The 16,042-nt window shown below is 42.8% G+C and overlaps 1 protein-coding gene across 1 annotated transcript in view; it reads right to left on the bottom strand.

Annotated features, from left to right (window-relative positions):
• Positions 1–3,105: 3,105 nt before the first annotated feature.
• PDGFRL (platelet-derived growth factor receptor-like) overlaps positions 3,106–16,042 on the bottom strand; it is a 101,974-nt gene continuing 89,037 nt past the window's right edge. The window contains exons 4-6 of the mRNA XM_006893566.1: positions 12,566–12,859; positions 4,985–5,124; positions 3,106–3,294 (exon numbers count right to left, since the gene is read on the bottom strand). Coding sequence (XP_006893628.1) covers positions 3,106–3,294; positions 4,985–5,124; positions 12,566–12,859 — 623 coding nt within the window. The remainder of the gene's footprint in view (positions 3,295–4,984; positions 5,125–12,565; positions 12,860–16,042) is intronic.

Here is a 16,042-nt window from a genome sequence, read left to right on the forward strand (position 1 = left end):
GGAGTGCATACCTCTCTTGTTGAGTGTTTCCAGGGCCAGCAAATTTTTAAGGTGCTGAAACCACTTTCCAAATAAATCAGGGCCTGAATTTTTACAACAAATTTTGGAAAGGCTTAGAATAAAGAACCAAGAAGAAGAAGAGAAAGTCATTGCCTAACACAGCTAGAAAGTGCTTGTTGATTAATAGATATCCCTTGATTTAACCAGTATTTAATAAAACAAAATAGTCTGGAAAAAAATACTACTCACTTGTCTTGTACACACTGAAGACTCTTTTTGCCCTCAGAATGGGAGCAGGTTAACCAACTGATAATTGAAAAACACAGCTTGCCCAAATGTCCTTCAAGTCACATTTCGTTTCTTTCCAGAATTTCATATATCACCACACCACACTCCTTATTCTGAATCTTTGGGGAAAATGGAAGGAAGACTTGTGGCTTTTTCTTCCTCACTCTGCACGCGTCAACTTTGCACTGTCAGTATTGACTAACCTGTGTTGCCGACCTTGGATGGCTGCACATTAACCCCTACAGTAAAAAGAAACACGGGACACTAGAGGTGGATATTCGAGTCATCACTCACATGTACACTGCATACGGTGATAGTTACCTGCATGATTTTTTTAAATTAGCAATTGTGTCTGAAGTCTTTAATCTCCAATAGGTTGTTATGTGTATAGCTTCACATGGTTGCTTGTAGTAAATTAGAATGGAGGTTCACTGCCACCTCCTGGAATATCGCTGCTCACAGTATCTCTGCCCTCTCTTCCAAGTTGTACTCACTGTCATTACTGTCATTAGCCAAAGGTGGATTTGCCATTCATCCCCTATGCATGGTAAATCTAGTGATGTTCCCGACGGTCCTCCGTATTATTTAGGTGTCTGGGGAAATCAGTCTTACAGAAAAATGTTTTCAGAGGATGGGAGACAACAGGAGAGAAGATAGGAAATGGAGAATTTTATGATTTTACGATTTTTGTTTTCCAACCAAATGTTTCACATAGGATGCAAAATGTTGGCACGTCATTAATATATATATATGGATGTGTAACCAACTGTGGTTTGTACTCAGTTTGTAGTATTGGGAAATGTATTTTAATTTTATTAAATAAATAATGCTGGAATATTCAATATTAAGAATCACAATGCCTGGCATACTTCACACCTCAAAATGGTTTCATGTGTACAACCCGTCTCACTGTACAGTAGAAGATTGTGTCCTCTCTGAAGCTATTTCCAGGAATTTCCATTGCAATCTCAAAATTGGCCATGGGTTGAAACATGATTCTTGGACCTGAACTTAGAGCTAAGCTTTTCTAAATTCAAAGCTGTGTGTATTTGAGAAATAAAATTTGACAGATTTTTATCAATTTCTGTTGTACAAGTTAAGAAAATCAAATATTATAATCTAGATAGTTTTGAAGATAGTAAAAAAAAAAATTCAAAACAATGATGACTCCTGTTCTTGACATGTATTTTGAAGCAAAACTTCAAAGCATCTGTTCTGGTGCTTACGGAATAGATTACCGTTGAGTGTGTGTGGGATGTTGCTGTTATGTGCAGTCGAGTGGAAACTGACTCGTGGCTTTCACTGAAATGGGTTTCAGAGGCAGTAAAAGGCACCGGGAGATTTCCCAACACTCTCCCACAGAACAGATAGTGAATTCAAACCACTTGCCTTTGGGTAGCAGCATCAGCATATGACTGGTAACCTTTGTTTATCACTAAACCACAAGAGTGTACTCTTTTGAGTTAACAAATACAGGTAGTCTTAAACAAATACAGGTAGTCTTAGACTGACTTAAAACTTGGCTCAACTCCAATGACTTCTACATAAGGCATTTCTGTTATAAGTTTATACCTTTTTGGAGTTTGATTATCCGCATCTTTATAAATTCAATTTTTATTCGTCTTTAGAAGTTGGAAATACTACATCTAAGAGGGATAATATCAGTAAAAATGTTACAGCATTGTGTGTAATATATTATTAACAATATTCTCAAAAAAAGATGGTTGTAAGGTATAGTTTGTTGTAACTCATAAATTGGGAACTATATACAAGATTTAAAGAAGATAGATAGCTCAAGTATGATTAACTTGGTTACTAAGAAAAAGTAATGTGTAAACATTTGAGGGTTTTTTTAAATTTTTTGTGCATGTACCGTCAAATCAGATCTGACTGGTACAGGAGGAGATTGTCCCTCCTTCTTCAGCAGAGCATCTGGTGGATTTGAACCATGCACCTCTGGGATTGCAGTGCAGCTTCTTGCCACTAGGCCACCAGAGCTCCCTAACATTTGAGTTTTGATTTGCAAAATAGTTGGACTGTTAACAAAAAGTCAGTGGTTCAAATCCACCAGCTTCTCCACAGGACAAAGATGAACATTCTTTCTGTAAAGAATACATAATAACCAATTGTAGAATCAACCTGGCAGCAGCGAGTTAACCTGTGTACTGGAGTCTGTAGGCAGAGCATATAGTTAACACATTCAGCTGCAAACTGAAAGGCTGAAAGTTCAAATCTACATAGACACCTGACAAGAAAGGCCTGGTAAACTCCTGAAAAGACCATCCATGTGAAACTGGACACTTCTCTCACACATTACATCCCCATGAGTCAGAATCAAACAGTAACTTTTAAAAAAATATATATTTCCACTTAAAGAATATTCTGGGTGCATTATAGTAATCATACATATTAAAAAAAGATGCCACACATCTTAGCAAATAAGGTCGTTCGGAATGTATACAAGTGTACTTCATACCAGCTTTAAAAACACAAACATCTAATTCTGTTTTTTATAAAACTTGCTCATTTAATAGAAATGATGATATACAGTTGTTTACATATATGGTTTCTTAGTATAAACACTGGAAATATGTATATAGGTAAGCAATCAAAATACATGCTTTCTGTTCAAAGTTAATACTTCTGTTATTAAACCAGAGAACTACCTTTTTGGAGGTCAAGGTCTGACTCACAGGCAGTGGGTGGGGATTGGCACTTGACATCAGCCTCTGGCTAAGCACTGATCAAAGGAACCTCAGAGCTGATTGTATACACACAAGGGCTTTCCATCAGTTCCATTTTCCTTTCTTTTCCAAGTCAGGAAAATTCAACAGTGGTGGCGACTGTAGTCTGTCCTCGGAGATTGTGAGCAGTGCAAATGTAATAGCCTGCATCAATGGTCTCAAAGTCTTCCACTGTAATGACACTCTGGGAGATTCTTGTGGTGTGTCCAAGCCCTCTGTGGATCAGCCTCCAAGTGTCTTGAATCGTCACTGGCCTCTCACCCTGTTTAACAACACCCACACAAACTGCAGCAGCAGCAAGCTGCTATAAACAGCTCCCATTCACCCAGACTGCTGAATGTTCTTTTCAAAGCGTAAAGCACAGGCTTTAAAAAGACTATTTGGTATGAGTAGCTCAGAGGCTGGGGAAGCTTTTACATTCTATAATCATTCCAGGTTGCATTTCTTCCAAGCAGAATCTTGAATTTCATAAAGCTGTTTGGCTCTCTGTTCCTGCACTTTTCTTCAATAAGTTTCTACTTATATCAAATTTCTTTTTTTTGAAACTCAAAGAAAGTGCAACTGTTACTTACCATAAAGACATGCTTAAGATTTTCCACACCAGCCCTCCTCACATTGCCCACTTTCACTCTCCAGCTAAATGGCTTTTATTCATAACATTGATAGTCAAAAGAAGCCCAAAGCACTAATTGCATAAAAAGAGCTCCCAAGTACAGATTTCACAGAGGAGAAAGGTGATTAGTCACATATGCCACAGAACACCAAGGGGGGAATAATGCCATGGATAATAAGGTGATGCCCTAAAAGAGAGGACTTTCTTTCTAGAAAATTAGTCACTTCTGAAATGTTTCATTCAACTTTGGTGATAAGAACCTGTTTTCTTTATTTAGCATAACTAATATTTTTAGTTTCACAAAATTTCTGCCCATGAAGTGCCTTCTGGCATAGTGTCTACTATATACATTTGTTTACTGACCAAAAAGGTCAGCCGTTTCAATCTATCAGCTTCTCCAAGAGAAGAGGATGAGCAACTGGTAACAAGTTACAGCCTCAGAAACTCAGTAAAGGCTCATGATGAGTTAGAATTAACTTTGCAATGAGGCTTTTGATTTGGCGTTATGTTGGGTTTTTTTGTTGTTGTTGCCCCCCCCCCTTTGCTCATAAAATGCCAAATTAAAGTATAGAAAACAACCTTGTTTTAAGCATCATTAGTATGGCAACAGTTTAAAAACAAGTTCTAAATACCAGGATGCTTGACGATACTATTCTCTAGGGATGGATATGTTCCACCAATCACAGCCCGTAAGCTGTGTGTTAGCTCCTGAGTATGTCTTCAGAGACCAGATCTCTTTTGGCAACAAAGGGATTATTCCATGTTGATAGCAAAGTTGTTTATTTTAGTGAGCAGAGCATGCACAAAGACTAAATATGCAGTGGCTGCTTTTATGGGAAGTCTATTTTAAGATGAGCTCTGGCCTCACAGCACCCTTTGGACAGAGCTTATGTTTCAGTGCCCACTTGGAGGATATCTGCTCAATTCCTCACCACAGGAGCCGCCCATAAAGGGGAGAATGTCCTGAAGGACAGGGCATGGCTAGAATAGCCTCAAATAGACCTGGAGGTTGCGGAGTGAGGGGAAGACGGGAGCCCCCTCCTTTCCTCTTAATACCCCTGGTCCTTCTTAAGAGTTTATAAGCCAAAAACTATACTGAAGAAAGAACATCGAATGAATTTCCGGTGAAACCCAGTAACTCTCCCCAGCCCCTATCCTTAAAAAAAAAAAAAAAGGTCCATTTGTAAATATACTAAAATATCTTAAGAGTAAACAAACTTTGGCTGTGTGCACAGTCCTGCAGTCTTCCCACACTTTTTGAATTATGACCTCTCTCGCTGGAAATAAAATCAACCCTGAGAATTGAAAGGAGCTGGCTGACCCTGGAGCATGAGCTTACCTTCTGGCCTGGATAGATCCACCTGAACTCCACCTCCACATCGGGTTCCCCAAGGACAGTGCACAGGACGCTGATATCGTCCCCACCTTTCACTTTGTTAGAGGACGCCAAGATGGTTGTTGATGGAGGTCCGCTGGGAACTGGAAGTAAGCAGAAGATAGGAGAAGTGAAATGAAATCTATCACTACAACATTAAAGATAAAACAACACATAGATTTTTGAAGGAAGCAGGTATGTAACATTTATATAGAGCTCCCAACTAGCAACAAACCTAACCCATTTATTGTTTCTTCTGAGGCTAGCAATCTATCTCTCATTGCAATCAAATTGCCTGTCCATGGCTGCCTCTCCAGCAGATTTTCAGAAATTAGAAATCAAACAGGGGCAGACTGCCCATCTTTCTCCTGTGGAGCAGCTGGTGGATTCTAAATACCAACCTTCAGGTTGCCAGTGCAGCTCCTTACCACTTGGCCCAGGACGGAGTCTGCATCCAGAGCTGTCTGGGTCCAGCCACCCATCTTATAATTAGGAGAGGATGCTGAGAGGGCTTCCAAGGGCCCATGTGGAGGGGATAAAAAGTATGATTGAAATGTTTCCTCAAAATATATGCTTGACTGCCAATATACAATAATAGAGCACGAACCGGTTTCGGAATAGTTTTCTGTATCATTAACAAGAGAAATGAGGTGGAGTGCTAGAACAGCTGTCACAATGGATGCAGCATGGTAACAGTCATGAAGATGGTGCAGGACTGAGGAGTGCTTCATTCTGTTGAACGTAGTCACCGTGAATCAAAGCCGACTCCATGGCAACCGAAAACAGCAACAAATTGTTATCAGTTAAATGAGGTCATTCCTGGAGTAGAGCGAGTCCCAATTGTGCTTTTGAGCTGTGTTTTATGAAAGAGAAGAAAAGAGAGAGAAACAGAAACACAACGGAGACACCATGGGAGGAACCACATACAGGCCAGGAAATGTGCAGCTTCAAGGAAGAATCTTCCCCTGCAGGCAAGTGAGAAAAAACAATTCCAATCTCTACCTACAGAACTTGGACCAGGAAGCAGTAGTCAGAGCAGAGCAGGGAAGTACTGCATGGATCAGGTTAAGGAAAGATATGCATCAGGGATGCATCCTAGCTCTATATCTCTTCAATCTATATGCAGAACAATCTTCAGGAAGCTGGACTTTATGAGGAGGAATGAGGCATCAGGATTGGAGGAAGACTCATCAACAACCTATGTTATGCAGATGATACAACCTTGCTTGCTGAAACTGAAGAGGACAAGAGGCATTTGTTGCAGAAGGTCAAAGAATGTAGTTTTCAACATGGATGGAAGCTCAACATCAAGAAAACAAAGATTCTCACCACTGGGCCAATTGGCAGCTTCATGATGTATGGAGAAGAGATTCAGATTGTTGATAACTTCAGCTTGCTTGATTCCACTATCAACACTCATGGCACCAGCGGTCAGGAAATTTAAAGGCAAATTGCATTAGGAAAGTCTACTATCAGGGACCTCTCCAGAGTACAGAAGAGCAACAATGTCAGTCTGGAGACTAAGGTGCACCTGATCCAGGCCATAGGCTTCGCAATTACTTGCTATGCATCTGAGAGCCGGACAGTAACTAAGGACAATAGAAGAAGGACCGATGCCTTTGAGTTGTGGTGCTGGAGACGAGTGTTGAATAGCCTGTGGACTGCCAGGAGAATAAATAGGTCTGTCCTGGAGAGGGTGAATCCAGGCAACCCAGCTGCTTTCAGGAGGTAAGAATTTTGAAACTCCGTGTCACATATTTTGGGTACGTGCCCAAGAGAGACCAGTCCTTGGAGAGGGACATCATGCTTGGAAGGGTCGAGGGACAGTGCAGAAGAGGAAGACCCCCAATGAGATGGATTGATTCAGTGACTGGGGAAATGGGATATGATGATATTGCTTTAAGATAGGGCAGGGTTCAGAGACAATGTGTATAGGATTGCTTTGAGTCGGAAGTGACCCAATGGCACAAAATAAAAACACAATACCTCCATAACTCTGAGAAACAAATTTCTGCTTTCTAAACCCACCCACTTCATGGGTTATTTTTAATGGCAGCACTCTGAAACTAGGACAAAGGGAAGGACTCTGTCCTTGCAGAACGAACAAGCAGAATGTAGTGGAAGAGGCTGTGCATCCTCAAGAAAGAACAGGCGGACACCAAACTATTCTCGTGAGAAAACTGTCAGCACAGAGGTCACCAAGGCGGTGCTGCATGACTGCAGCACTTCTATTCCACAGCATTTTACAAACAAATCTCTTCATCCTGGTCCATTCAAAGTCATTCTGACGGCAGCTTTGAGCAAGGCAATAGGCTAGAGGCTGGGACTACAGCAGTGAGCAAACAGACGTAACCTCTCAGCCTTAGAAGCCTTGTGATAGCAGAGGAGGAGGATGTTTAGCACATAATTGGAGGATTTATTTAAAATGTCAACTGTGTTAAGAATGACAAAAGCCAGAGTGCTCTGAAAAGCTCTAAAGGAGAGAACCAGAAGGCTCCCTGAGAAAGGAGTTTGAACATACCCAAGTGGGAGATGCGGGGCAGCACCAGCGCCATGAGACCAGCAGGGCAGTGGGCACAGCCCCTGAGGTGACAGGGAAGAGACAGGTCCGGAGGAGAGCAAGACCATGCAGGTGGGGCAGGTCACACTGGGCCTGCCAGAACATATGGAAGACGTTGGCTTGGTTCTAGGAGAACTGGGAAGCTAGTGGATGGCTAGAATTGCATTGCGATCAAAGGCGACAGTGGCTCTGAGGCAGAATCCTGGCTTTCTATGCAGAAGACCCAAGTTTGAGTTCAGGCCAACGTCCTGCAGAGACATCCACCACCCATTATCAGTGGAAATGTGTATGTTGCTGTGACGTTGAACGGGTTTCAGTTGAGCTTCCAGGCTAAGGTGGACCCCAAAGGTCTGAAAATCTACCGTTAAAAACCAGGTAGTGAAAACCCTGTAGGTCATCTGATCCACAACTCAAGGTGAGAGGAAGCGCCCTAGTGGAGGCAGACCATCGAGGGGATGGCACCGAAGTGGCCAGCTCCTGTTTGGTTGAGCCGTGGAATTGCCATGTTTTGAGGCCAAATCAGTGGTAATTAACAGCAACACAGTGTGGAAATGGATCTGAGAGAGAACAGTGGGTATCAAGGACAGCAACTGGGAAGGTACTGGTGTCATTTGAAGGACAATGATGATAATTTGATCTCTACTGGAAGCAAGGGAAGAGAGGAGCTGTGGCATTTTTTATGATTGCATGGAAAAAAAGGCTAACAGACTCGGGAAAGAACAGAGAGTCAGGCTTGCTGTCCAGTCTTCAGCTGGTGCACATGGGGGTCTGACAGTGCCACGCGACGCCAGAGAAGCTCGACAATCAGACGTGGGGAGGGAGAGCCTGAGTTTGGTGATGGTATGTGGGGCCAGGAAACCTGAGAAGCATCTGAGTGCAGATATGAGGTAGTCCGTTGGATAGACAGCTGGAAATATGGCTTTGGAGCCCAGATAACTGGCAAGATGAATTAATGTAAGAGTTGTTACTGTTGTTGCTGTTGTTATGTATCATCAAATTGGAAGCAACCCCTAGCCGACCCAACAGCACGTTTTCAGAGACAATAAATTGCCTGGGAGGAGAGTGCCCATCTTTCTCCTGTGGAGCAACTTGTGGGTCTGAACCACATGCTCTGGGGTTGGCAGCACAGCTCTTTACCACTAGGCTACCAGAGCTCTGACTTTGTGTATAGAGAATTGTTGTTGTTGTTGTTATTAAGTACCTATGAGTTGAGTGCAACTCATAGCAACCCTATGAACAGATCTGAGCCCTGCCCTATCCTATACCATCCTCACAATCTCTGATACACTGTAGCCTATTGCTCAGGTCATGTGGTTGAGGGTCTTCCTCTCCTTTTTCATCCTCCAACTTTTCCAAGCATGATGTCCCTTTGCAAGGAACAGCCTTTCTTAGCAACATTCCCAAAGTAAGCAAGACAGAGGTTCGCTATCTTTGCCTTCGAGGAGCACTCTGGCTGCTGCCCCTTCTCCAGGACATATCGGTTGACCGATCAGAGAGAGAACAAGGAGCAAGAAGTGTGTCCGGCTAACTCTGACCTTAAAAAGTAGTAGAAGACAAAGGGAGGGAGCCACTGGTAGTGCGAACAGTGTTTTCTGCTTTGAACCAAAAGGTTGGCAGGTCAAGTCCATCCATAAAACATTGGTAGAGAGACCTGTTGGTCTACTTCCCAAAAATCAGCCATTGAAAGAACTTTTACTTTTCAAAAGGAAGGCTGCATAATGGAGTGAATGAACGTGGGGCGGGGGGATTGTATAATAATGAAAGAATTTTTTTTTTTTACTTTTCAAAGAGAAGATCGAACTAGGGGAGGTTGGGCAGGGGGAAAATTGCAACAATGAATGAATGGAAACCAAAGTCTCTGTAAACTTTCATGAAAAGAAATTAATTTTTTAAAAATCAATTAAAAAAAAAAAGTCTTACGAAGCACAGCCTCTTAGCACTCTGGAGTTGCTGCAAGTCAGAATTAGCTTGATGGGAGTTGTTTAGAAGCCAAAGAGCTAGCAAAATAGAATAAGAGTGTTGACGGGTAGGGGCAAGAAAATGTAGAGCCAAGGAAAGTGAAGATTTCACACAAAACAGATTCTAGAAAGATAAGGAGAGAAAAAGAAATCTGCTGGATCTGATGACACTAGAGGCTCTGAGAACCTTGGCAATGTCTGTTTTGGTGGAGAAGAAGAAAGTTAGGTGGTTCATCCTCTCTAAGGACCTTGCGCACGTCCTCCTGGGCCCTCCTGGCCGCAATGGCTTCCCACGGCTACTGAAATGGAGCTCAGGGTCCTTCACTGACTACACAACCCCTTGGGGTCATCCACAGCCTCCCACCCACTTGTTGCTTCCGGGTCCCTGAGCACTTCCCTGCCTCCTGTGTCTCTGGACCTCTCTCAGGCCAGTCATGCTGGAAGTCCTGCTCCATTTTCTCTCCTTTCTGGTTAAGTCTTATCTTTCAAGACTCCAGGGGCCCTTCCCTCCCGGAACTGAATGTGCCAACCTCTCCTTGTACCTTGCATCCCTCCATCTTAAGAATGAGGGAGGATAGAACAGTCGGGCCACTGGTGCCAATCTTGCTTCAGTCTTGGCTTGATGATTGTGAGCTTGACCTTATAACCCCTGGCCGGTTACTCAGCTTCTGCCTCAACTTTTATCTATAAAATGGGTTAGTAATAAAGACACCTGCCTCGGAAGTTTCTATGCTGATTGACTAGGCTGATATAAGTAGCCCGCTTAGAACAATGTTAAGTATATATTAAGACTTAATAAATATTAACTGTTATATATTTTTTTTAAAAAAGAAAAGCAGGTGGAAGTGGGCTGAGGAGCATGTGAGGAAAAAGGAAACAGAGGTGATAGTACAGAGTCCATTCAGGGAGTTTGGTTTCAAAGCTGGAAGATACATAGCCTGCGTGAACTGACCGCTGGAGGTGTTTGGTAGCTGGACAGTGTTAACGGCCACCAGTCTGGTGCCTTGGCCCCATGGCTGAGAACAAGAGGCTGATGTGTTGCGGACCACTGAGCTGGAACTGACTCATAGCTAACTGTCCAGGGATTTTCAGAGGCAGTGAATCTCACAGGAGGAGAACACCCATCCTTCTTCTGCAGAACTGCTAGATTAGAACCACATGCCTTCAAGTTAGCAGCACAACTCCTTACCTCTAAACCACCAGAGCTCCCAAAAAGATGTGTGCATTACTGGGACTCAAACCCTGGTCTACCACGTGACCTGTGTGGATACTCACTACTCTACCAACAAGGAACAAGAAGCTAAAAAGCCCAAGTTCTAAGTTCAGCGAACAGTGATTCCTAGGGATGCTCCTCTCACCACACGACCGAGTCACCAGACCAGAAGCAGAAGCTCTATCATACTGAAAGAACCTAGTTCAGCCATCACTGTAAGAGAACAGAATCACCTTTGAGGAACAACAGCACATGAGGAGAAACTGTTCCCAGGGGGCCCTCACAGGGAGCTGGGGAGGGGAGCTTCCCTCCAGGAAGTGGAGGAAGGAAGTAGCGATTTGCTCTGTAGTCTGGGATCTGCTCACTGGGAGGATGGCAAAGTAGGTGTTTCCAGGTGGAGAGGGGCCTGAGTTGTGTTCCTGTCTCCATGTTCTGGGTTTCACATGCTTCAGACTCAGGAGGTAGAAGGGATAGTGCAACTGCCTTTTCTGACCACATGCTGCTTGAAGCAAAGATGTGCACATGGATGGTCTGCAGCAAAGGGCACAGGAGGAGGGAAAGACTATATATGGAAAGGAACCACCAGCACTAAGAGAGGCTTCCAGCAGCCAAGAGATTAAAAGACAAATTGCACTGGGAAAGTTTGTTGTCAGAGATCTCTCCAAAGTACTGAAGAGTAATTATATCAGTCTGGAGACTAAGGCATGCCTAATTCAGGCCATGATCTTTGCAATTACTTGCTATGCATCAGAGAGCTGGCAAATGAATAGAAGGAGAACTGATGCCTTTGAGCTGTGGTGTTGGAGACGAGTATTAAATATGCCATGGACTGCTAAGAGAACAAACAGGTTCATCCTAGAGAGAGTGAAATCAGACTGTTCCTTGGTGGCAAGAATTCTGAAGCTTTGTCTGACATATTTTGGACATGTTGTAAGGAGGAATCAGTCCTTGGAGAGGGACATCATGCTTGGGAATGTGGAGGGACAGCACAAGAAAAGAAGACCTTTGATGAGATGGCTTGATTGAGTGACAGGGGTAATGGGAGTAGCTGTGTCAGAGACAATAAGATTGGTGCGGCATAGAGCAGGGTTAAGGCTGTTGTATATAGGGTTGTTATGAGTCGCAGGCACCTAACAACAACAACAACATCCATAGGATACAATGCCAAACTTGAGACTAAACAGTCTTCTTTCATACACATGAATATTCAAAATCAGAAGGGAAAAAGAAAAGACGTATTTGAAGATTTCTGTATACTTCAATTCCATACATAGGAGGGAATGAGAGGAATTGCAAGGGAATAAAGAAACAGAAACTGAAAATTCTTAAAGTGAGGTGCAGTGTTCCTTGTGAAAGGAGGGAAAAACCTCCGTAGGACCACCAGGTGGAGGAGGCTGAAAGTCAGGACCATAGTGGCATCATTTTCCAGCGTGTGATGTTTTCCCACAGCCCTCAGCTCTGTGGGTCCATGTAAGATGGTGTTTTCCTGCACTGAGAGAGGAAAGCACAGAAAGCGAAGGAGTTCAGGGAACTAGAGAGAGCCATGGAATCTGAACTGTTTGTGGGTGGAGAGGGCAGAAGACCAGAAACTGGAGGCTAGAGTGTGGTGGTCAGGGGCAGAGCAGAAGCAATCCTGGAACAAAGGAAGGATGTGGGAGGGAAGGGAGTAGACGGTCTTTTGGGTCAGGGTCACAGATAAGGAGGTAGCACCTGAGATTCGAGGAGACATTAAGAAAAGCATTTGACGCCTCTTCATTTCTACCTGTAAACAGGAACCAGCATGTCAATGCTGAGCAGGTGGGCAGCAAGCTTACCCTCTACATACAGCAGTTGGTACTTGACAGAGATCTGAGACTTGCCCCCGGCCTCGGCTTTGCAGTAGACCACTCCCTGGTGTTCCGAATGAGGGTGCAGATACACAAAGCCTCTCTTCACATCGTACACAATGTCCTTTCCATTGGCTGGGATTTCCTTGGCGGGGAACTCCCTGTGAAGTGTGACTTTGGCTGACAGGACAGTCACTCGACAAGGAACCACAGCTTGTCGGTCAGGGTTCAAGTAGACAACATCAAAGTAGCTGGAAGAGGGTACAAAGAGCTCTCCTTTCTCTGCAAGGAGAAAAGACATGCATTTATTTATTCCAGAGAAACAAAGTAAGAGCAGCTTGAGGATTCTGACACATGACACAAAGATTGAGACGGATAATAGACTGAGAAAATGGAGCCTCTGCTGTAGAAACTTGCTGTTGTCGAATGGATCCAACTCATAATTGACCCCTCAGCTGTGGAGCCGCTGGTGATTTCAAACCTTTTAGCTGTACAACTCAACTCCCCAGGGCCTACACCACCAGTGCCCCCTTGTTGGTAGAAAAGGGGTTTGTTGTTGTTGTTTTTAATGCTTTTTTCTTTTTAGGAAGCATTCCGATCTCTTCAAAGGGGGCGGGGGGAAATTGTTCAAATCAGGTCTACAAAGTTTATCACACTAAAAATGTTTATCACTTTTTAACTAAACTTTGTAATTTTTGCAAAGGAGACTGACTTCCTTAAATCTAGAGGATATTTAGGCTTCTAAACAAGTGCTTCTGTTTTGTCAGAAATTGAGACTCATGGTTTAATAGGCCCCAGTTGGGGAAGAGGTGAGGAAGGCTCTGATCACCTCATCTCTCCTCACGCACAAGAGTTCTTGGCCTGGGCATTGCCAAGGTGGGGGGTGGGGGGAAGGGGGCAGAGTCAGGACAGACTTGGGATGTCTTGATGCCTTTTGTGTGCCACACCTTTTAAACTGTGGGGACAGAAGACATCAAATGTCTTCATGAGTCACGATTCCTTTGGCTGTGCTTGCCAAATCCACCAGGATGGCATCTCTGACCCCCTCCATGGTTGAGATCAGGGGGGTCTGCTCTGTTTCCATCTTTGAAACATTTATTATCAGTCTCCCTAATCCAACCTACTTCATAATAAACTGACTTTCAGGATTAAGCAAGAGGCCCTTCGTCAATGTTGCACCCCAAAATCATTTTTCCACTTACAAAGTAAGTATATATGGCCTTGGTATATATTTATAATTGGGAGCTTCCATCTACTCCCCCAACAGAATGTTCATTTTGAAAATTATAAATTACGTAACGTCCCCTACAAACATGTTTATATCTACCAGCATAGATGGTAAACACAGTAAGAAAACTAACCACATGTAAATTTATATTTGAAAAAATTAGACTACAAATTAAAATCCAAATTATTACAAGCCATCTTCAGTGAAGTACTCACTAATGTGGTTTTACTGCAGATTAAAACTGGAGCCCAAGGCCTTCGCTATGTAGGAGCCCTCCTGCTGATAATGCTTTCTTCTGTGATCTCTGTCATGGTGACGTGTATATTCACTTTCTGATCATTTAGCCATATACTTGTTATTTGCATAACTTCCTGTTCATGTTCTACTTAAAAAAAATAGAAAAGCCATTCTGAGATTCTCCTGAATTCAGATGAAAGAGGCCATGTGTTTTCAATCAAACTCAAGGAAGCTTGCAAACATAAGGAATGGCGGACCCTCTTCTGCACGGCGTTCCAGGAAGCAAATTCTCTGAAAGAACACAGAGCCAGGAGCTTTGCTAACAGTCTGTCTTGTTTTGCAAACCTAACAAATAGCTGATTGATACAGTACCTGGGCCAAAGAGGGTAATTGTGTTGGAGTCAGTGAGACTGGCTCAGGACAGGGCTTGAGAGTTGCTATATAAAGAGTGCTATGAGTCGCAGGCAAGACTTGATGGTACATACAAAACACAACATACTGAACATGCAGCTGGACTCTGAAAATTGCATAACATAGCAGATCGCCCTCCTAGTGGATTCAGGTATTTTGAAAGTTTAAACAGATATCTAGTTTACAGCCTTATTTGAAGGTTTACAAAAAGGACTTCACTAAATTAAAGGAGATAATTTGCCTCCAAAGCTCAAATTAGTAACCCATCCCAACACTTCGCAGGGCATTTTACTTCAGAAAAGTCATCAGTTTAAAATCTCTGTCAACACTTGGGGACGACATGACTTGACAGTGTTAATGTTGCTAAAGAATCTTCATTCTGCTATTTGAAATATACTCTCTCAGTCCGTGTTCAGAATATCAGACTCTCATTTGACTTAAGGGGGAGCTCTGGGGATGTAGTTCATGGACTAAACCATAGACTGTGCCTTTCTCCAAGAAAAAAGAGGAGCAATCTCCTCTAGTACAGTTTTGGAAACTCCACGGAGGTTCAGCTATAAGCAGATTCCAACATGCCAGCCGTGAGCTGAGAGTGTGGGCTGGTTTTTTTTTTTTATTATTTTATTAAATTTTATTAGTTTTAATGAACATTTACAGGGATTTTGGGTTTTCATTCCTTCATTACTGCACCATTTTCTCTACCCTCCTCCCCAGTTTGTTCTTCTTCCCCGCCATCCGAATGTCTGTTTTAATTGTCCAATTGCCACAGTGCTTGTCAAAGTCAGTTCTGATTAATCTCCTATGTCGGTGTGTCCTTTGCCATTCCCTATCACTCCTCCCTGAGAGAGACTTCACGCTGATTCATAAGGAAAAGGGGATGGCGTATTCTTTTAGCTATTTCCTGCTGAAAAGGGACACTGTGGGTTTCAGGGTGAATGTCTTCTCTCACTACTCTAAAGGGCCCCTTTGGCAGTAGGAAACACATAGACTATTACGGAAATTGATTTTGGAATTTAGATTCACTGTTATCAATTGTGTTTAGCCGTAACCCCTTTTTAAAGTCTAGGAAAGGGCTTTCATGAGATATGTCCATGGGCCTAAATCCATCTACCTTGTAGACATGGAATGCCTTAAGCCTATGACTCAATGGATCTTATTCCATGGTTATTAAGCAGTGCTTTAGCAAAAGCCCCTATATTTTTCTCTCCACAATCTCAGAAGCACATTGACATGTGTTTCTCTACAACAACCCTATGAAGTAAGTGCAGCTAATTGTATTACCTCTAGTTTGGAAATAATGATCCTAGAACAGAGACTCAAAAAAGATGAGTTGACTTGTACCATACTTCATGACCTGCAGTGGCAGAATAAGGACTCAAACTGTGTATCAATTCAAAACATATCACAATCAATATTCACTCACAGAATGTTCAAGGGGAAAATAAGATTTCAGTAATGCAAAAATAAACCAAAATTAAAAACAGAGTTTCTTGATTTTCTCTAGGAAAAGTATTAGAAAAATCAATCTTCATTTCTGGATGGTCAATATGCTACTGTCTAGATTCCGACCTGACCCAATGTTCTTATGC

This window comes from Elephantulus edwardii, unplaced genomic scaffold (assembly GCF_000299155.1).
Source record: "Elephantulus edwardii isolate Elephantulus edwardi_28Jun2011 unplaced genomic scaffold, EleEdw1.0 scaffold00128, whole genome shotgun sequence".
NCBI classification, from domain to species: domain Eukaryota; kingdom Metazoa; phylum Chordata; class Mammalia; order Macroscelidea; family Macroscelididae; genus Elephantulus; species Elephantulus edwardii.